Raw genomic sequence first — 22,188 nt, 5'->3', positions numbered from 1 at the left:
GCCAGCCGCCAAACAGGCAGGCGAGCCATAGGACTTTGTCTCGGTTGGAAACAGCACCTCACCGGCCCAAGTCCTGCTCCACAGGATTCTCCCAGAAAACCAGAAAAGGAAGGGGCGCGGCTTTCCAGTCCGCGTCGCAGAGCGCCACGTCCCTCTTGGCTCAGCCGCCCCCGGGCTTCGACGCGTCGGTGCTCCCCGCCGCCCTCCACCCAGAGTGTGGGAGCGGCCTGGTGTCCCCCACCGCCAATCTGCGCCTTCTGCGATGCCGGCCGGACCAATTAGCGGATGCCCAGGGGCGGGGGCTGTTGCCATGGCAGCGAGAAGGCGGGAGCCCGCGGTGGGCAGAGGTAACATTGCAAAGCCTCGGGCCGAGAGCTGGAGGGACCAGTCTGTGCGCTGTGTGCATTCAGCGGGCGGAGTCTTGCGCGCAGAGAACCTGCTAGGTAAGGCCAGTGGCTTCCTGGGGAGTGCGGAACCCCACGGCGGGAGGGTGGAACGGGTCTTGAGATAAGGCTCTGGTCGTCGCTTGCTCTTACCGGGCAGTGACGGGGGCTGGGGCTGGGGCCGCACAGTGGGCGGGCACGCGTGGGAAGGGGTTTCAAGCTCGAGCTTGGGACATAGGGTTCCTTCCGCTGATCCACTCCCTGCTGGACACCCAGGCTTTGGCGAGGGTGGATGAGGATAGCAGGTTCTTGATTAGAGCAGGCGGGGTGGGTGGGAAGCAGGACCAAAACCCGGGCGGGCTTCAGTAGGGTCTTGGCAGGTTGATGGGCAAGGGAGGTGCCTACTGGTGCCATAGTATACCCATCAAATCTTGGCTGATGCTCACCACCACCAGCCTGAGAGCAAAGCTAGGCCAGGGAATCCTGCTCTCCTTCGGTTCTGTTAAACCCACAACCCCTGACAGTTAGGAGAGGAGAAAGTTCCCGTCAGTTGTGGTATTGTTTTCCCTTAAGTGACAGAAATTATTTGGTGTGAGTTGAGCTCTCTTAGGTTAAGAGATGAGAAAGATGGCATTTCCTTGTTGCACCTGATACATAAACCTTCCAATCTTTATTCTGATTTCTGGACGATAGGAAACCTCATGAAATCCTCAATGTATCTGCTGTACTCCCCAAACTGGAAACTAAATTTTACACAACTGAATAAGCCAGCACTGTCATCTGACCCTTTTATTAAGACTGTTAAGTCCATGGATGAAGATGAACACCAAGCCACATAGTACCTTGGCTTTTTTTTTTTTTTTAAAGGGATTGGACAAGGAGGTTCAATTCAATTAACTATTCCTGCTAATAAATGTTATTTGAAAATGTATGAACTATCCCTGTAAGAATTTAAAGAGCTGAAATAATTGATGAGATAGTTGCTTTAGGGATTAGTTAAAAGTAGTATGACTAGGGGTTAGTAGATTTGGATCAAATAACCCTTAGCCTAGTTTGCAATCTATTGAAACCATTTGTTCCTTAAAGCCTTTCCTGATGAATTTTACTGAATAATTAAATTCTTAAATCAGAACTTTCAGGTTCTAGATATCCATATTTTTGCATCTTTCCCTTTCATAAATTGCCTCAGGCTTCACCCTTATCTAAGTTGAATGTGAGTTCTTGTTTTATAAAACTTGAACGAGAGCAACTAATGCTTCAAAAAAAAATGTTACTAAATTAAAAGAGTTGAAAACTTCTTAAAAGATGGAAATTTAGGATTAGGAATGAAGTCTCAGGAATATCACTCTCTCTGGTAGGGTGAACATGGAAAATTCTATTTCTTATCTTAGTCTTTAAATTCTCAATAATGTGGCCTAAGTTTCTACTATAAGAGAAATATTCATTTCCATCTTCTTGTGATTCATGCTCTTTTCCATTTATTTTAAATTTTCCCATCTTGAAAGGTTGAGGTCATATCTGCTTACCTTCCTATAATCTCCTGGTACACTGTTCATATCTCACATTATGAATGTACCTTTTTAGCATCTTTTGTGCCAAGTTGGTTTGTGACAAAGAATAGTTAAAATGAAATGCATAAGTAAGGAAATGAAGGTACCTCCCAAAACACTGGTTATTTATTATGGGGATTAATATAGCCTATCAGTAGCATGAGCAATATCAGAATCTTTGTTTTAGGATTTGTCATATATCTCTATAGACATACTAAACTTATTTTATGATTTTAGAATAATATTTAAAATTCTTTTCACTTTCTAAAGAACTTTTGATGACTGAGATGTGCAAAATCCCTTTGTAAGTGTTGGGTATTTGGGGGAATCAAGTGTAGGATCTTAAAATGTATTGCAATTAATCTTTAAAGTAGATAATCTTTTAGGAGTCATGAGTAACTGAGTTGACTGTATTTGGCATGATAGATAATTAACTATTTCTAAAAACTGAAGATTTAGAAAAGGAAATTTATCATTTTATGTTTAATCCATGTAATTCATTTGTAGACTCTAGAATACAGGCTCCTAGCAATTTAAAATAATTTATTCAAGGGAAAGCTTCAATCACTTTAATGATTTTCAGTCTGAAATTTAAAAAGACACAATATGATGAAAAGTATACTTAATTAGAATTTGATGACCAGATACCAATCTTGACTCTGCTAAATGCTCCTGGCCAAGTCAGTGAATGTCCTTGTGCTTTATGACCTTCTATAAATGTAGAACTTGGTTTTAAAATGTCCTGATTGAAAAAATTTTAAAGCACCCTCATAGAAATTGAGATGGCACTTGCATGCTTTTTTCGGCATACAGATTTTTTTGACATATGTATTTTACTTATCCCAAGTGTGTGTACATAATGAAGATGTGAGTTAATAAATAAAGTAAAATAAAATTTGTGGATAAAACAGATTAGTAACAGCATCTCTTATTTTTATTTTTTTAAAAAAGATTTATTTATTTATGCTTAAAGAACTGGGGTTCAGGCCAGAGATGTGGTGGGTGAAAAGGTTCACCAGAAACAGTGGAGCAGAACAGGCAGATCTACTGAAAATAGACTGCTGAAGGGAGCAGCGGGCAGGTTATGAGAGGTCTGCCACACCATGTGGGTCAGCTCCCTGACTGGGGATCAAACTTGTGCTGCAGTGGCTTCTGAGAGGTTCATAGTGTGGTGTTTAAACCATTGCGCCACCAGGGAGAGACCAATATTTCTTTTTTTATAAGAATACTATCAAGGATACTGTAACTGATTATGGAGAGAAAAGGTAATATAATGACTTCTTTTGGTGTTATTTTCAATAGATGTGACCAGTCAAAGCATAAAGATCTATACTGACATTTTTTTTTAAAGATTTATTTATTTGTGCATACAGAACTGGGGTACAGGCCAGAGGCTCAGGGGCGGGGAGAGGCTTCACCAGAGACAGAGTGGGGAGCAGAACAGACAGATCGACGAAGTACACTGCTGAGGGAAGCAGCGGGCAGGTCAGGAGAGGTCTGCCACACCATGCGGTCACCTCCGGGGCGGGAATCGAACTCATGCAGAAGCGGCTTTAGATTCTCAGTGCTGTGCTTTAACCCGCTGCGCCACCAGGGAGGGCCTATACTGACATTTTGATAAAGGGAGCTCAGATCAGCTGGTCACAGATCTGATATTATATTTTGATCTCAATGTCCCAATGACCCTCATGTTCAAAAGGAAAAATGGAGTTGAGCACCAGGTTACCTGTTGCCCTTATCACTGATGCCAGTGAAAACCTCAGAAGCCACTTCTTGTTCTCCCCACTACTCTCATTGTTAGAATTACGACATTGACATTAAGAAGAAGCAACCCAAGTTTCCTGGCTCAAGGCAGTGCTTTAGAGAAAGAAACTTGGGGATCTTGCAAAAACTCTTTTAATGCCAAGGAGGAAGAGATTATTTCTCTTTTATTGGATGCACTCTTTTCTTTGGCCTATAACTGCTGTGGCAATGCTCAGAGAACAGCTCTAATGTGACCTGTCAAAAATGTCATGTAAAGGTTATTTGTTAGACTGGTTTCTTACCTTTTAAGTTTCATAACTCTGGGTATTTATAGAACCAATTTTTATAATTTCATTGGAGATTTCTTTATGACAGGAAGGCATTAATATTTGAAGAGCATTTATTCCTGCTGTGTACTATACTAGTTACATTGTATTCATTCTTATTTTCAGCCAATCAAAAATCTATGAAGAAGTATTAGTTTAATTTTATAGGTAGGAAAACACAGCTCAGAGAGGCAAGCAGCTTGCCATTGTATGGGAGCAGTTAGGATTCATCTGTTGTTTATTTTTGATTGTGTTGTGTTAATAAAAGTCACATGCCTTGCCAACATATTACAAGCATATAATCACTCTCCTGCTTAGATGATTTTATGTTAAAAAATCATAAGAAGGAAGAAATATGTTTAATATGTATTAAAGTTTAAAGATACTATATTTGCCCTTTCTCTTTTTTTTAACAGATTACTTAGAAATAGTTATGTTTATCAGTGCATTGGCACATGGGCTAGCTGCCTTGTCTTTTACAGCTGGGCAGTGGGGTTTCAAAAAAGAATTTTTAGTTGTTTCACTAAATACCTGATCTCTCTGACTGATGGCCAGAGTTAATTTTTTTTTTAAAGATTTTATTTATTTATTTATACAAGAATTGTGGTACAGGCCAGCGCACGGAGGGGTAAGAGGATTCATCAGAGATGGATTGGGGAACTGAACAGGCAGACTGAAAAACATTGCTGAGGGGGCAGGTCAAGAGAGGTCTGCCACGCCATGTGGTGACGTCAGCTCCCTGCCTGGGGATCAAACTCATGCTGCAGGGGCCGCCATATCTTCACAGTGCTGTGCTTTAACCCATTGTGCCAGGGAGGGCCCCCCAGTTAAGGATTTTAAGAAAATTCCAGTTAAGGATTTATGGGAAAATATACCTGCTATCTTAAAGTCGTATTGCTGACAAAAATAAGCTTTCATTTGGATTTATTTTTAGCTTTTAAAAGGGGAACTGTGTAGTAAATGACATAACAGATTCATATTATTGTTTATTCTGGTTTTTGAGTCTATTTATTTAATATCTCTTCTCTACACTGGAAGATATTTAATTCTGTCTTCCACATCATAGAACTTTTGTGTGACAAGTATATACATTATGTTTTGTTATCACTGCAATAAAGGCAAATTTATATTGATATATAAAAATGAATCTTTATTTCCTTTTTAATATCTAGAACCTGCTTTTTGAAAAAGCATTAGGAGTCAAGACCAATCTCAGTTATTTGATTTTGCTCAAGTCCTCTTACTGCTTTGGATATAAGTTACCTCATCTGTAAAACGGAGCTAAAAATTCTTTACCTGTCTGAAGGTAAGTGATCAGTTAAGACTGCATTTGATTACAAAAAAAAAAAAATGGGGAGGACAAAAAATAAAAGCAACTAATGGTATCATAAGCACACAATACTTATTTTTTCATGTAAAATTGTTCATCAAGTAGGAAGTTTAGGTTAAGTATTGTAGCTTCAGAAAGTTACCAGGAACTTACATTTTTTCCCCAGCTCTTTGATATGATATTTCTAAGGTGTGGGCCTGGTCCGTCTAGTCTAAGAAAGCTGCCAACCATCACAGCCAAGGTCAGGCAGCAAGGCGAAAGCAAAGGAAGGATGCATCCTCTCCTTTTATGGAGACTTCCTGAACCAAAACTCGGGGTACAAAGGGAGCAGGGAGACAGAGCTGGATGTATGTAAGGCTGCCTGAATTAAATTGGCCTTTGTTACTTAGGAGGATGGGAAGATTTGGACATAGGCAGGAAAATAAGAAGTGTCTTCCACAGTAGGGACCTCTGAGACATATAGCAATTGATAACTACGGGTGGAGCTTTCAGTAATTTGCCAAGCAGAGCTTTAAAGCCATGGTTTCCAGAAGGAAGTAACGTTCGTTTAATTGATTGTATTTCTTTTTTCATTTTTAAAAATATAGAACATTTCACAAATATGTGTGTCATTCTTGCCCAGGGCCACCCTAATCTTTAGTCTCTGTGTCATTCCAGTTCTAGTAGATGTCTGCTGAAGTGAACCCTCTTTTTACTTTAATCCCTGGATTCATTCTGGAAACTTTTCTGCCTTCATTAGGTATTTGTTCTGGTTACTTTAAAAAATTACCTATAAATGCTCAATAGATGTTTCTTGTACATTCTGTGCACGTGTTAAAAAAAGAACTAATATTTATTGAGCCCCTTGCTGTGTGTAAGGTACTAAAAAGAAAAGAGATAAGTTACCCCCAAATGATTACATAATAAATCATCAGGAAGCAACTTTATGTTGAAAGTGTAATCTACCTCAGGATACATTTAAATTTAGTAATGGCACAAGAAACACACTTTTGTCTTTGGTAATTAAAAGTTTTGTGATTTTTTTTTTTAAACAACTTAACTGTCCCCTTCCTAGCTGAAATTTCCTGTTACCTAACTGCTGGCCCTTGCTTAACTTATCTCCTTCCACACTTTTCTTTTTAAATATTATGAAAATATACCCTATACTTGTAATGTTATATGATCTAGATGTCACTCTCTGTGCAAAGAAAGTGAATTGAAATAAGCTTTTGAGAAAAGATAACACACTCAAGGGATGATAATTGAAGTGGGGAAGAATCTAAAGATTCATCCAGTCTCATGGATTTTAGCAGGTAGATTAGGAGCAAATAAGGTTTTATTTCTACAAAGTTATATTTGTGGTTTTGCATGACATTAAGTTTTTCCATGTATCAGTCACAAAATTCAGTAAGTCTCTTGCTGCTAATGCTTTACTTCACCAGTCTGGAATCATTGATCCCCCCAAAAAACAATCAGGAACTTATGTGTGTGTAGAAACCACCTAGTATTATTTCTAAGGTGTTTAACATTATAAACTATCTGACAATAGAAATATCTACTTGTAAATACTATTTTAGCACATTTAAATTTTTGTAATTAATAGAAAAACAATCAGGCTATCCATTGCTTTGTAAGTGGCTTTTTTAAAATTGCAATTGTTTATTTAATTTACATAGCAGACTGAAAATCTTATGGGGGTAGGGATCACATCTATGTCTCTTACCTTTGTACCCAGCACATTTAATAAATATTTGTTAAATTTTATCACAACATTAATTAAATAATTGCAGTAGGTTAAGGAAAACATCTTTCAATTCAGCCTTAAATTAAAAAGGAAAGCTATAAAAGAAGAGAGTTGAAGAAGGGAGAAAAAGATAAATGGGGAAGAATAAAGATTATGATAAGTAAAGAAAGACAAACTAATTTCTGTTTCTTAACTCTTCACACCTTAAAGCCACAACCATACTTTTTAACCACTTCCAGGATATCTCCCCCTACAATCAAAATAGGAAACTCTCTCTCATTCACATACACACAGACACACACACACACACTCACAGAGAAAGAGAGAGAAAGAGAGAACTTAATCTGGATAATGCTGGTATGAATCAACAGCTCAGAACTGTGACTCTGTAGAAGAATGGGAATTATGATTTGGTTGAGAGGGAAAGAGAAAAACTTTCTTTTTAACTTGGAGATTTAGGGAATTTATTTGGTATGATGGAATGCCAGGAGAGGTTTAAGAACTTTACTTTGTAGTTTTGCCCTAAGCTTCAGCGCCCTTGAGGGTCTGTGTTGCCCATACTGTTTTGAGATCACTGATTTAGGTTTTCACATCACCATCCTTCAGAGTAAATGATCAACCTCTCCTGGTTTGGATCAGCCTACTAGTCAGCCTAGTTCAGCAGAGTGTCTCCTCTTTAGGTCTCTATTCTTAAGGAAGAAGAGGGTGATAAAAAAAAATTGTAGGACATTGTTACTGACCTGATAAAGTAGGCAGTCTCTCCTTCCCACTACCCCTCCTATGGGTCATCTCTCCTTCTTTTGCATGGGTATTTGTATATTATCCAGTTCATGAAAATTTGTAGAGCTTTCTATAGCATTTTGACATTATTTTGATATTTAAAGAGCTTTTTTAAATGTCATTAATTGACATCTGTGTGCTACAACATTTTCCATATCTTTTGTTATGATGACAGCTTTTGTTATGATAACATTTATTAAAGTCTTATTAAGGAATAGAGAAAATATTTTCATTAGTTTACGACCTCAATGTGTTAATTGTCCTAATTAATTCTAGAATTAACACTAAAAAATTAGAAAAGTGGCAGTGACAGAGTGTTTAAAAAATCCTGCATAAGTCAAAAATTAAAACAAAAAAGGCAAGAAAGGAGAGGAGATAGATATTAATAAAGCAGGGTAAATAAAAAATCCCAAAAGAAGATGGTAAATTTAAAACCCAAGGTCTAGTATCTCTTCCATTCCAAGATGACTTTGACAGGAAGACACTACTATATGACAGAAAAAAATGCTGCCCATTAAGCTACCACATTTGTGCTTTATCATTTATAATCTTATGTTTACTGAAAGTGCTTTTTTTGATTCACTTAGATAGATCATAGATTTTCATATAATTTTTGTATATACTTAAAGAAATTAAAAGTAAAATACATTGGTGAAGGTATTCCTCTGCTTTCTTTAGATCCATAGTCTGAGTCTTTTGAAACCTTTCTCGATTCAGAATTGTCATCTGTGTTTTACCACACAGCATTGCTCTCTCTACTGTGGAGACTGAAAGTGACTTTCTTTCCCGATTTTTTCAAGTCCCTTTGTCTGACTTTACTTCCAAGCCTCTTAACACTCATTTTGCAAGGTTGTCATCTCAAGACCATAGTTCTATTTTTTTAATAGTATGTGTTATATACATTTTATTAATTTCTTCCTCTATGACCTTTTTAGCCATTTGATATTTATTTTTTAATTTTTATTTTCTTACATCGTTGTTTATTTTTGTACAGTGTTTGATTTCTCCCCTCAGGCATCTCCCCATAACTCTCCCACCACCACAGCACCTGTGAACCATAACCACAGTCTCTTGTGCTCTAACTTCCTCTGTTTTGACCACTCTCTTTCCTCCTCCCCTGCTGTAGGCTCAAATCTTCACCTTCTCCCCTGCTGTACCTTCAGACCATCAGTCAATTTGCAAGTTTTGTTTTTTTCTTAACCCTTTATTTGGTTTCTCCCCACACCAAAACAACCACTAATTTGCTTTATTTCTGTATGGATTCAAACACAGTTTAAATGAAATGCAAGTCTGAGTATCTCTAAATCTGAAATTGAGGAGGAACTTTGTTTCTCCTTTCGAAGCAAGGTCCAAGTTTGATCACAGGTCCTAATATCTCTCATCCTGTAGCTCAAGTGTGAAGTTTTCTGGCTTTACCACATTTTGTTTGTTTGTTTCTAGAGAACTTTCTCTGGTAGTTGATTTTTGTGATCATTTTTGTATCTCAGCACTCTGATTTTCTATTCATCCTACCAATGTAGTTTTTAAAGTTTATTGAATAAGCAATATCTAATATAAAGGCATTTTTAATTTTTTAATAACATAACCATTTCATATAGTTGGTGTGATTAAAAAACTTTATTAGTGTTTTTGATAATTTAGAAAAGATCTACACTTTATTCAAAAGAATAAACTGATAACAAAATTTAAGACCTTGAAGAATACTGAGATTTAGTTAAATCCCCTTTAAAAAATATATTATTTGTAAAAATGAGAAAACTTAAGGAGTGAAAGTTGACTGACCTATGATCACATAGCAAGTGGTGGGACTAGAATTAGAATGTGGGCCTAAAATTACCTTTTCCTTATTCTTCTTAGGTATAACACCCATTTTTCTTTTCATTAAGGATCCAGATTTACTTTTGAGATAAGCATTCTCGTGAATCTCTCTTTGTAGAGACACAGTCTGTTTTCAAGAATTAGAATCACCATAGGACTTGTTATAAAACAGGTTTTGCACTCCCCTCCTCTTCTCCCCTATCTCTGCTGGCCCAGGGAATGCACTCTAGAATCACTGCCTAAAAGCACACAAAGCTTTGCAGTCAGGCCCTTCTGGGTCTGAACACTGACTGTAAAACTTAATGTCCTGTGCCCCAGATCAATTATCTTAACTAATAATGTGTCAGTTTTCTGTACTTTAAAATGAGATAATAATGTTTATTTCTAGGGCTGTTGTAATTCACATTAAACGAGTTATATTAAAAAAGACTTTAAGCATACTCCTTGGTATGAGTTAACATCAGATAATTTATTTTCTATTGTTATTTATAAAAATCCTGGAATAAATGAAATATTTATGATACATAAGTTCAGCCAATGTAGAATAGAAGTCTAACTACTTTTGGTCACTTTATCACTGAGAAGTTGTCAGGACACACACACCCACACCCACTCATTCATATTACAAACACATTCCTCTCTTTGACTTCTTATTTATGGTGGACTTGGCAGAAGAATGAGAGAGCTGACAAATTCTACTTCCAGAATTGGATTTGACTACAGACACTTTTATTAATCTCAGGCTTCTATTATGTACTGAAGTAAAGGTAGGCAGCATTAAAAAAGCATATTTCAGGGCCCTCCCTGGTGGCGTAGCAGGTTAAAGCACAGCACTGAGAAGCTAAAACCACTTCCGCATGAGTTCGAATCCCGCCTGCCCCGGAGGTGACCACATGGCGTGGCAGACCTCTCCTGACCCGCCCGCTGCTCCCCTCGGCAGTGTACTTCGTAGATCTGCCTGTTCTGTACCCCACACCCCACTCTGTCTCTGGTGAGTCCTCTCACCCTCCACATTTCTGGCCTGTACCACAGTTCTGTACAAATAAATAAATAAATCTTAAAAAAAAAAAAAGCATATGTCAAAATAAGTGGGCTAGCTGCCAATTGAGATAGAAGAGCTTATCAACTGCCCTGTGTACGTGCGTTTTATGGTGGGAGGAGGAAGGTTTGTGGAGCACCAGATAAAGTGCGAACAGGGCATGCAGGAGTCTATGTGGAGATTCTTGTATTGATATATCTACTTTATTCATTTATTGAAGTGACATTGACTTACAGCACTGAATATGATTTAGGGGAATAGGTTCATACCTCCTCAAATTATGTTATCACACTACCCCCCACCTCCTCCCAAAACACCCATTGTCCTTAACCCTAGCCCATTGGGCCTCCTTCTCCCCTTTGATCCTGCTCCCTCTTTCCTCCCCCTCTAGTAGCCTTAATGAATTTCTCTGTCTATACACTTATACACACTCACATATATACATCCATATAATCAATTAGATGTGAGATTTTTATTCACTCTAATTTTTATAGTAGTTTGTTGACGCCATTAAGACTTTTATGGACTGAAAATACTCAGAATATGTAAAACTTGAATAATATTATGGGAGCAGCAGTAGTTGCTCTTATTTCAATTGCATTAATTGATATTTTACTGGTGTATTTATTTGAAACTTATTGACCGAAAAGATTTTTAGCAAATCACTGTTGATTAGGATAAAAATAAGGTTGAGACTATTTATGGTTAATTATCAATTTCTTTTGAATCAATTTATACTCATAGAACAGTTTACTTTCTAAATTAGAATGAAGCTAAGCCAAGTTTTGAAGTATTTGGTTCTCTAGTATTTTTTTTTAAAGATTTATTTTTATTTGTACATACAGAACTGGGGTACAGGTCAGAGGCTCAGGGGCGGTGAGAGGCCTCACCAGAGACAGAGCGGGGAGCAGAACAGGCGGATCTACGAAGTACACTGCTGAGGGGAGCAGCGGGCGGGTCAGGAGAGGTCTGCCGCGCCATGTGGTCACCTCCGGGGCAGACGGGGATCGAACTCATGCGGAAGTGGCTTTAGCTTCTCAGTGCTGTGCTTTAACCCGCTGCGCCACCAGGGAGGGCCCTCTCTAGTATTTTAATTGAGTTTTTTTCCCTTACTTCTCTCTTTCCTAAACCTGGGCTACTTATTTTTAAGAATATTGAGCCCCTCTTTGCTTTTCATTTTGAGCTTTTATAAATAACCAGATATTTTCATACAATATAAGTTTAAACTTTAAAATTTACTTTTTTCCCCCAATTTTTACTTAAGGACTTTCTCTCTTGATTTTTAATGCCTTTTAAAAAATTATTTTTTTATTAGAAGGATCAGGTGGGTGGGGTAATGATCTACTTTAAGCATTATTTTTTAATAAGTTATCAATTTTTATCCCTTCAAATATTGCTGTAGACTTAAACTTCCTAAGATTAAACACATTATCGAGGAGGCATTAAGAATACACGTATATATAAATTGAGAACATCTTTTCAGGACCTTACTGTACTTACACCTTTATTTTAGACAAGGTGGAGGAACATGCTACTACAATATTGTTTGCTGTTGGTTGCATGTCTTCTTATTGCTCTTGAAGCTGTGCCTATAGACATAGACAAGACGAAAGTGAAAAATACTCAACCTGTGGACAGTGCTAAGGTGCAGTCACCGGTAAGTGACTTGATAATGATAACTTGGTGGGAAGAATTTTAGCTGAGAAATTGCCAATACTTCTCATTTCTAAAGTTGGATATTTAGGAACTACTTCTGATATGACAGTGAGAAGTGAATTGCATGAGCATATGTTATATAATACTAGACAATCCTTATCTAATGTAGTTAGTATTTTAGATATTACATAAAAGAATTAATCATAATCCATTTCCAATGTAGAGCTCACCAGCTAAGAAAACAGTGTGTTATAATCAAGAGAGAGACAGATAGCATGAGAACATATAGGTGAAAAAAACAATATTATTGTTTAAGTCTTCATTATCTAAACACATATAAAAGTCTACTTTTATGTTAATGGCAAAATATGATTTCAGTTCTGACACAAAACTCCTCATTTGAGAAATATGGCTTCTTAACGTTGACCAGATTCTCGAAGTAGAACTAAGTACCATTTTGCTAGAAATATTTTTTTAGGGATTGAGATCTTTAGATGCAGGGAAGAACAAAACTTATAGGAGCATTACTATCTTTTTCTTAATTTGAAGGATACTGGACTTTATTATGATGAATATCTCAAGCAAGTGATTGATGTGCTGGAAACAGATGAACATTTTAGAGAAAAGCTTCAGAAAGCAGACATAGAGGAAATAAAGGTAACTATAATCAAATAATTATTTAACAGAAATCTGAGCATGACAGGTACTTAGTTAAGTAATGGGTATACAGATATAAAACTCAGCCCAAGCCCTTAAAGACCCCTTCAAAGGAGAATAATGACCAGAACTAGATTATTATGATGAATATGTGATAAGTATATGATGTATTTTTGAAGTGCAGATGATAGACACATCATTCCAGCTGTGGGGAAAGTGGGACCTTATCCTTCTCTGTAACGTTTATGTCAGTGCTTGAAGGTGTGACTGAGAAAAGGACATAGCCTAGGAAGCATGCTAGACCTAGGTGCAAGGGTATCCAGCTACAAGAGAGCAATGGGAAAATAAAGGTAGTAACTGTTGCTGGAAACTGTAATGGGAAGTGGAGACTGAGTGGCTAAAACATGAGGTTGGCATAGGGACTAGAGGATGAGGCTCGGGGGGTTGTGTATCAAGTGAATCACGATGTGAGGATAGTAGGAATCTATTTGGAGATATAGAACAGGTTGGTTTCCGGTGTTTTAATCAGCTTCCAGTCAACTATTACAAGAGGTAATGGATCATATCTTATGCTAGTAGGTAACCATCTGCCTGTGTGCTAATAAACATAATTGTAACCCTACACATCTCTTAGTCCTCAGACTTAAAGAAAGGGAGCTGAAAAGATCTGATATGAGAGATTCTTTTTTTTAAAAAACCCATCCTTGGACTATCAGTCTGTTTCAGTATGTATATCTAACGTCAGAGAGTAAAAATAACTCCAGTAATTTAATTTTAAACTTTCAGTTCAAACTTCCCAGAAAGTTTTGCTTGTTACCATTTTTGTTTATTTATTCATTTTAAAATTTTCTCAAAATTTCTATCAACTGTTTCTAGAATCAGAATCAGAAATGTGAAGGAATCTTTCTGGGCCAAGCAGATTTCTCATTTTAATCTCTGTCCTCAGTGTGGGCCTCGTTGAAGGACCTAGTAACATCTGGTTTTAGCAATTACCTGTGGGTGGTTTTGAGTTCACAACTCTCCTGTCAGAGGTTATGAATTGTTCTGGGGGAGAGGGAACAGTATTTGTCATTAAATTTTCTATATTATCTTTGAGAATAATCTTGTGTATCCTTTGAAGAATTATTTTGACCAGTGGAACCAATTTCTTGGCGTGAATGATATTTATTGTAGAGTTTTCAGTATCTTGTGATTGCAATTGCATTAATAAACAAGAGAAAGTAAACACTGGCTATTTGTTTTTTAAACTTTGGAAAATATATGTAGTTATTCATCTATAAGAGATATAATCAGGGCCCTTCCTGGTGGTGCAGCAGGTTAAAGCACAGCACTAAGAAGCTAAAGCCACTTCAGCACGAGTTCAATCCGTGGTCTCGGAGGTGACCCACATGACGTGGCAGACCTCTCCTGACCTGCCCACTGCTCCCCTCAGCAGTGTACTTCATCAGTCAGCCTGTTTTGCTCCCCCACTCTGTCTCTAGTGAATCCTCTCACCATCCCTGCACCTCTGGCCTATACCCCAGTTCTGTCTGCATAAATAAATAAATCTTTTTTAAAAAGGATATAATCAAAGGAAACTACTTAAGAAGATTAATTTTGAAAATTTATTTCCAATAACTAAAGTTTAAAAGTCCAAATCACTTAAAAAATATTGAAACATAATTCAGATCTCATAAAGTTTGTCTCTTTAACATATAGTTCAGTGACTTTTAGTACAACCAGGTATGCAGCTACCACCATTACCTAGTTTTAAAACAATTTCATTATTCCCCAAAAAGGAAACCCATTAAGTAATCACTCCCCTGTTCCCCCTTTTCCTCAGCCCCTGGCAACCCTAATCTACTTTGTGAGTCTAATCTTTATGGATTTACCTGTTCTGAACATTTCATATACATAAAACAATGTGGCTATTTGTGTTTGGCTTAACCTAATGTTTTCAAATTCTATTGTATTGTGGAATGCATCAACAAATGCATTCCTTTTTTTTAGCTGAGTAATATTCCAAAATTTGGATATTCCATATTTGTTTTATGTTGAAGGACATTTAATTTATTTCTACTCTTTTGGCTAATGTGAACAATGGTGCTCTGAATATTCATGTATTATAATTTTTTATGTGAACATAAAATTTAATTCTTCAGGCATATATGTAGGAATGGAATTGCTGAGTCATGTGGTAACTCTGTTCTAACTTTCTGAGGAATTGTTTTCTACAGCAGCTATAATATTTTGGTTATTTTTGAGTTCCTCTTTGTGCTTTAATTATATTTTCTAAATTATGTGGTTTTTAGATATCTTGATTTTAGAATTAAAACTGAATCTCAACCTCAATACCAACTTTATCTAATCTCATTAAAGTATTTTTTGTCATTTTATTATACTTCTACTTTTACTATATAATGTCTGGTAAAAAAATACAATTCAACAGATAAAACTAATTTATTAATTTTGTTAACAGAGTGGGAGGTTAAGCAAAGAGCTTGATTTAGTAAGTTATTTTTTGTCATTTTATTATACTTCTACTTTTACTATATAATGTCTGGTAAAAAAATACAATTCAACAGATAAAACTAATTTATTAATTTTGTTAACAGAGTGGGAGGTTAAGCAAAGAGCTTGATTTAGTAAGTCACCATGTGAGGACAAAACTTGATGAACTAAAGAGACAAGAAGTGTCAAGGTTAAGAATGCTAATTAAAGCTAAATTGGATTCCCTTCAAGGTAAGTGATATAAAAATATAGGAAAATTTCAATAAATGGTTGTTAACAGCAGTTTACATTAGCACATGCCATGTTCTTTTAGTGAAAATTTAAAGTTAATATTGATTTGGCTTCTCTGATATTTTAAATTTAATTTTGTAATAAATAATATATTCACATAATTCAAAAAATTAGTCTCAAATAATTATTCCAAATGAAAAGAAGAATGAAAAGTAATGAATTAATAAACTAATTTAAAAGATGAAAAGTAACATGAAGAACAACTTCCACAGATGAAATAGCAAAATTGTCAGAGAGGTAGCCCTACAAAAAACCTTTAGGCCCTGACAGCATCAAAGGGAATTCTATTAAACAATTAAAGAGCAAATTGTTGATGGTATTTAAACTATTCTATAACATAGGAAAAAGGAAGTCTTCCTCATTCTTATTGTGTATTACCTTCCAAACCAAAATTACTGTTTATCAGCAGAACACTATATCATACATAGCAAGTGGATTTATTTTATAGCACAGTTGACTTATTGATAGGATATCTGATATTATAAATCACCATAGGAGTAGAAATGAGAAAAATACTATGTGACGAAAGAAATCATAAGATGAAAGGACAAATGATAAATTGGAATAAATCTTTGAAATTTATATTTTTTGACTTTAGTTTTTAGAGCAATATAAGGTTCACAGCAAAACTGAGGGAAAAAATACACCAATTCTCATAGAACTTTTAGTCATGGAGCATAGCTTCTGGATTACTAGAGTAATGTATTTGTTATAATTGATGCACACACATATGTATACAGGATGAAACATGCATATACATGTACATATTTTAGAAATCATAAGTTCACACAGACTGTCCTAGTTCCCATCCATTTCTGTGCCTTCCATTGTCCCATAATATATATTTCTTTCCCCTAAGTGAAAACTTAACTTCTAAGTACAGAATCACCTGACCTATTTTGTTCAAGTCTATAATAGAACTCAAATAACACATAATCACTTCATCCATTCAACTATAATCAATTGTAGCTTGTTTTTAAAAACTTTTTTTATGAAGTAAAGCAACTGATGTTTCTCTAAAAATAAGTCATCATTCAAATGTATGAGCTTGAATTAGATTTTTATTGTTCTATTAAAGATTCATTGGAATAAAATACAAAAAAAATCCTTCAGATAAATTTTAGAGCAATCCATTTCAGAAATTCTACATAGACCTTTGATAAGGTCAATAAATTAGAGTTTACCTACTTAAGGAGGAAGTTTGGTAGTTCACCTATAATAAAACCATTTTTACTCTTAGTTATGGGGATAATTAACAAATCTCTCTAAAATAGCATTAATGTTGTATATAGATTGTATTTCATTCTAAATCCCAGGGTATTGCCTTTTTCTGGCATAACAATGTGTGCAATACTCTTAAAAGAAATAGGAACTCTAAAACATTGAATTTTCTTTCAAAATTCTATCGAGATAAATTGAATGCTTATTCTTATGTATTTTTGTATTAATGTTTCTAGCATCTAATAGTTAATCATTTACAGTTTTCTTATTTTCTTTCAGCTACAGGTATAGACCACCAGGCTCTTCTAAAACAATTTGATCACTTAAACCACATGAATCCTGACAAGTTCGAGTCCACAGATTTAGATATGCTAATCAAAGCGGTGAGAATAATTCCAACAATGTTGTCTCTCTTGTGCCTTTGCAGTTTTGTAGTTTGACAAGCAATGAAGTGGTAATACGATTTTATATATTCTTCAGAATGTCTTTAAAGGTAGCTTAACCCTTCTTAGTGCACATACTAGAGACATATAGGTCTATTCCTTAACAAAATTTTTTTTAAAAAGAAACTATAAAATCTGAATTACCTGGCTCGAATTACAATAAGGTTATTTGTAGTTTTTATTTAGCCTATGTAATGTGACTATCCATAGATTTTGCTAGAGGAATACTAATTTATTTAATCACAGCCCTCTACAGGGATATTTCATAATGTGGCATATGTGTCACAATCCCTACTTAGAAGTCTCAAAAATTCTCTTTTTTCTTCCAATTGTGTTGAGATTTAATTGAACAAATAACACTATGCTTGATATATGTGTATACTATGAAATGACGAACACAATGAGTTTAGTTAGTGCCTATCATCTCACAGAGATACATACAAAAAGAAAAAAAATTTCCTTTATTGAGAATCTTGGATTCTGCTTTCTTAACAACTGTCAAATACACCACATAGGTTGTTAACTGTAGCCATCATGTTGGACATTACATGCCTAACTCATTTATCTTACTGCTGAAATTTTACTATCTTGATTCAGTTCTCTTTCCTAACCTCTTCCTGTGTGGTTGGGTGTCTATTTCTGGTGTTTTCTGAGTTTATAGATCTCTCATATTGTGATTAGAAATTATCCTAGTTTCTGTACTAATTTGATACAGTTCTTTCTTTCTTGTTTTCCAAGTCAATTTATATATTGTTTATGAGAAACCTCCTAACCTTTTTGTTTCTGTCTTGGTAGTAATGATGACTAAAATAAGTTGGTAGAATTTTAAAAGAGGAATCCAGTATTTTTTGGTCCTCTTATACCACTTTGTATTAGATTTTACATGGAAGAATGGCTTTTTGATATTCCAGAAACACATCTTTTCTTTAATTATGGATTATAGGCTACAAGTGATCTGGAACACTATGACAAAACTCGGCATGAAGAATTTAAAAAATATGAAATGATGAAGGAACATGAAAGGAGGGAGTATTTGAAAACACTGAGTGAAGAAAAGAGAAAAGAAGAAGAATTGAAATTTGAAGAAATGAAGAAAAAACATGAAAATCATCCCAAAGTCAATCATCCAGTAAGGATTATGACTTTATGATTACTTGAAGATTTTTTCTTAATTAGAGAGTAAAGTTTTGTCATGAAATTATTAGTACTTAAATATTAATTTTTAATTCTGCAAAGTTCCTCAAACATTTAATTTTGATATATGTATATAGGTATACATAGTTATATATGCACATAGGTATTATATGTATATATTCAATTGCATTTTGAGTGTTTTTAAAAATTGATTTACAGGGAAGCAAGGACCAACTGAAGGAGGTATGGGAAGAGACCGATGGATTGGATCCTAATGACTTTGACCCCAAGACATTTTTCAAATTACATGGTAATAGATTTGATGCATATATTAGTATTTACATATGCTGTCTGGAAAATTATAGCAATACTCCTGATTTCTGGCAAAACTGTTTACATAGTAACATCTATTAAAAGATAATTTTCTACTGTTTGGAGGTTTCTCAAACTGCTAAACATGGAGCTTCCCTACGACCCAGCAATCCCACTCCTAGGTATCTACCCAAAAGACACAAAAACACTGATTCAAAAAGACACCTGCACCCCCATGTTTATTGCTGCTTTATTTACAATTGGAAAGACTTGGGAACAGCCCAAATGCCCAGAAGTAGATGACTGGATTAAAAAGATATGGTACGTATATACAGTGGAATAGTACTCAGCAACCAAAAAAAAAATAAACACATGCCTTTTGCAGCAACATGGGTGGAGCTTGAAAAGATCATGCTTAGTGAAATAAGTCAGAAAAAAAAGGAAAAATACCAGATGGTTTCACTCATAGCAGGAGTCTAAAGGACTAGGGAGAAAACAATACTACTACTAATAATGAACAACTATATACCAGAGACATTTTACAGGGTTGGGGTGGGGAATGGAATAAAAAATGGTGGTGGGGGGGGTGAAGTACACTGGACTATGGTGATGGCACATGGGTGATTTGGTGATGGGAAGCCCACAGGATTACAACTGAGATGGAAAAAGGTACAAAATTATGTAAAAATAAACTATTATATTATTAAAAAAAAAAGAAGACAGTTTTCTATTGTCCTACTGATAGCAAACATTTCAGGTTTTTCTGTAGGAAATATAGCAGTGTTTATTTCATACTGATCTGCAGGGTGGATCTTAGGGTCAGTAGCTGTGTCTTTATACCTCCTTTTACTGTTGAGTCACTATATGACTTTTTGCAAGGTTTGCTGTAAAATGAAGGTATTGCTGTGCCTTGGTTATATCTAACAGACTTTGTGCTGTTATAATGTTAAAACTTACTTTTAGTCTTATCTATTGTTAGATTGATAGAATTTTATATTTGAGGGGAAAATTAGTCATTTTTTTAGAAACTTATGAATTATGCATTAAGTAGGGCATGTTATCAGTTGAACTAAGACTTCATTAAATAAAAAGAAACTTTTTTGTAAAGTATTGATGTTTCATGTTAGTAATAGTTTTGCAAACCACCTGTAGATAGTTATACTTTAAATTATTGATTTATTTTCTAAGGCATTGAGATCAATTTTTTCATTTGTAACATTTAAACTTTAGATGTCAATAATGATGGCTTCCTCGATGAACAAGAATTAGAAGCCCTGTTTACTAAAGAGGTAAATGAGTTTATCAGTTATTCATTGCTTTGGCTTTCTCTTTTTTCCTTCTGTCATCTTCCTTTCTTTTATGTTGGTCTTAAAATTTTCTTTTTAGTTGGAAAAAGTATATGACCCCAAAAACGAAGAAGATGATATGGTAGAAATGGAGGAGGAAAGACTTAGAATGAGGGAACATGTAATGAATGAGGTATGTTTTAAAAGTTTAAGATTACATATTACATCTGTTGATTATCCAAGTTGTTATAGTAAATGTTTCCATAAGACGAAAAATAAATACAAAGTAGGTATTTAATTGGATTTTGCATTTTGATTCATAATATTTAGTATATTCACTTAAAATAAATAAAACACTTTGTAACTATTTTAAAAACTCAAGATGCCCCTGTATATCAGACATAAAATATTTAGAAGCCAAAAAATACTGTAGTGCAATATTTGATGTTTTAAATGCTATGTTATATTTAGTTAAGAAATTTTAAAAAACCAATACTTTAAAATTTTATAACAACAGATATTTATTTCTTGTTCACATCACTATAAAAACTCTGATCTAACTAAGGGTAACTAAAACCTATTGTTTTGATTTAGGGATTGTTGCTGATATTTGAGCTGTTAATGATGAATTGGGATCTCTGTTAACTGCTGGAATCCCTGTATCAAATAAATTTATCTGGCCATTGTAGAGGTCACCTTTGTAACTGAATTTGCTGACATCTATAAGTGCCATTGAGGCGATTTGGAGAGGTTGTCAACTTTAGTTTTCACTATGCTAGTCATCTTTAAGGAAAAATGTTTAGAGGATTTTAACTTAAATTCCTTTACTTTTGACTAAAACAGTTCTTATTCTGGAAGACTATTTTTCCTGACCAAGAACTTGGCTTCAAGAGGGATTATACATGATGTGGTGAGGGAGGAAGCAAATACTAGTCTAACCAGTCAGATCAGCAAACTGAAACTTTGGGGTATCAGATGTATACATAACTCACTGTATTTTAAATTGCAATTATATAGATGAGAAAAATATCTGTTTTCTGATTCCAGTATAATTGAGTGCTCCATTTTTGCTTCCTCCCTGCCCCACACCCCCACCTCAGTGTCTGTGGCTGTCAGGCTAGCTCCTGCTGAATGTTGATAGTAGTAACACTATGAGACAAGATTCATGAATAACAGTTGCTTTGTTTTACATATTATTTTCCTTTAATCAGGTTGATACTAACAAAGACCGACTGGTGACTCTAGAAGAGTTTATGAGAGCAACAGAAAAAAAGGAATTTTTGGAGCCAGATAGCTGGGAGGTAATAGAACCAACTTCAAATGGGATGTATGACTTAAACTTGACATTAGCCACTTATACCTTTAACTTTTATCTCATACTGTGTTTGCATGTATAGTCTTATTGTCTTGGCCTTTTGTACAAAATGCCACCATAAAATAATGTCACCATAAGATAATTGATCTCTTATTTGTTATCACACTGCATATAATTAGAATCTACTAGAAATTGTACTATTTCAAAATATAAAATGTTCATTCTTGAGCATTAGAAATAGAGATACATATAGAGAAAATTAGAAGCTACCTGTAGATACATTTAGAGAAGTAAATTAGAAGCTACCGGGCCCTCCCTGGTGGTGCAGCGGGTTAAAACACAGCACTAAGAAGCTTAAGCCACTTCCGCATGAGTTCAATCCCTGCCTGCCCCAGAGGTGACCAAATGGCTCACAAGACCTCTTCTGACCTGCCCGCTGCTCCCCTCAGCAGTGTACTTCATCAGTCAGCCTGTTCTCCTCTCCACTGTCTCTGGTGAATCCTCTCTCCACTCCTGCAGCCCCACTGTTTCTGGTGAATCCTCTCACAACGTCTGCACCTCTGGCCTGTATCCCAGTTTTGTATACATAAATAAATAAATCTTAAAAAAAAAATTAGAAGCTACCCTCCAGAGGTAGATACTTAAATTATGCCAGTTTTGAAGTAAATGAGATTTTTATATTTAGTATAGC

The 22,188-nt window shown here is 35.4% G+C and overlaps 1 protein-coding gene across 1 annotated transcript in view; it reads left to right on the top strand.

Moving 5' to 3' along the window:
* Nucleotides 1-273: 273 nt before the first annotated feature.
* The window catches only part of NUCB2 (nucleobindin 2), a 30,532-nt gene continuing 8,617 nt past the window's right edge, over nucleotides 274-22,188 (top strand). The window contains exons 1-11 of the mRNA XM_004683010.2: nucleotides 274-443; nucleotides 5,175-5,308; nucleotides 12,206-12,349; nucleotides 12,898-13,005; nucleotides 15,600-15,726; nucleotides 17,287-17,390; nucleotides 18,394-18,579; nucleotides 18,804-18,894; nucleotides 20,127-20,185; nucleotides 20,283-20,375; nucleotides 21,394-21,483. Of these exons, the coding sequence (XP_004683067.1) occupies nucleotides 12,221-12,349; nucleotides 12,898-13,005; nucleotides 15,600-15,726; nucleotides 17,287-17,390; nucleotides 18,394-18,579; nucleotides 18,804-18,894; nucleotides 20,127-20,185; nucleotides 20,283-20,375; nucleotides 21,394-21,483 (987 nt within the window). The 5' untranslated portion in view covers nucleotides 274-443; nucleotides 5,175-5,308; nucleotides 12,206-12,220. The remainder of the gene's footprint in view (nucleotides 444-5,174; nucleotides 5,309-12,205; nucleotides 12,350-12,897; nucleotides 13,006-15,599; nucleotides 15,727-17,286; nucleotides 17,391-18,393; nucleotides 18,580-18,803; nucleotides 18,895-20,126; nucleotides 20,186-20,282; nucleotides 20,376-21,393; nucleotides 21,484-22,188) is intronic.

The sequence above is a fragment of the Condylura cristata genome, unplaced genomic scaffold (genome assembly GCF_000260355.1).
Source record: "Condylura cristata isolate star-nosed mole 26May11 unplaced genomic scaffold, ConCri1.0 scaffold00015, whole genome shotgun sequence".
NCBI lineage: Eukaryota > Metazoa > Chordata > Mammalia > Eulipotyphla > Talpidae > Condylura > Condylura cristata.
Note: the sequence above shows the minus strand (reverse complement) of the source record. Positions and strands in the feature narration are given on the sequence as shown.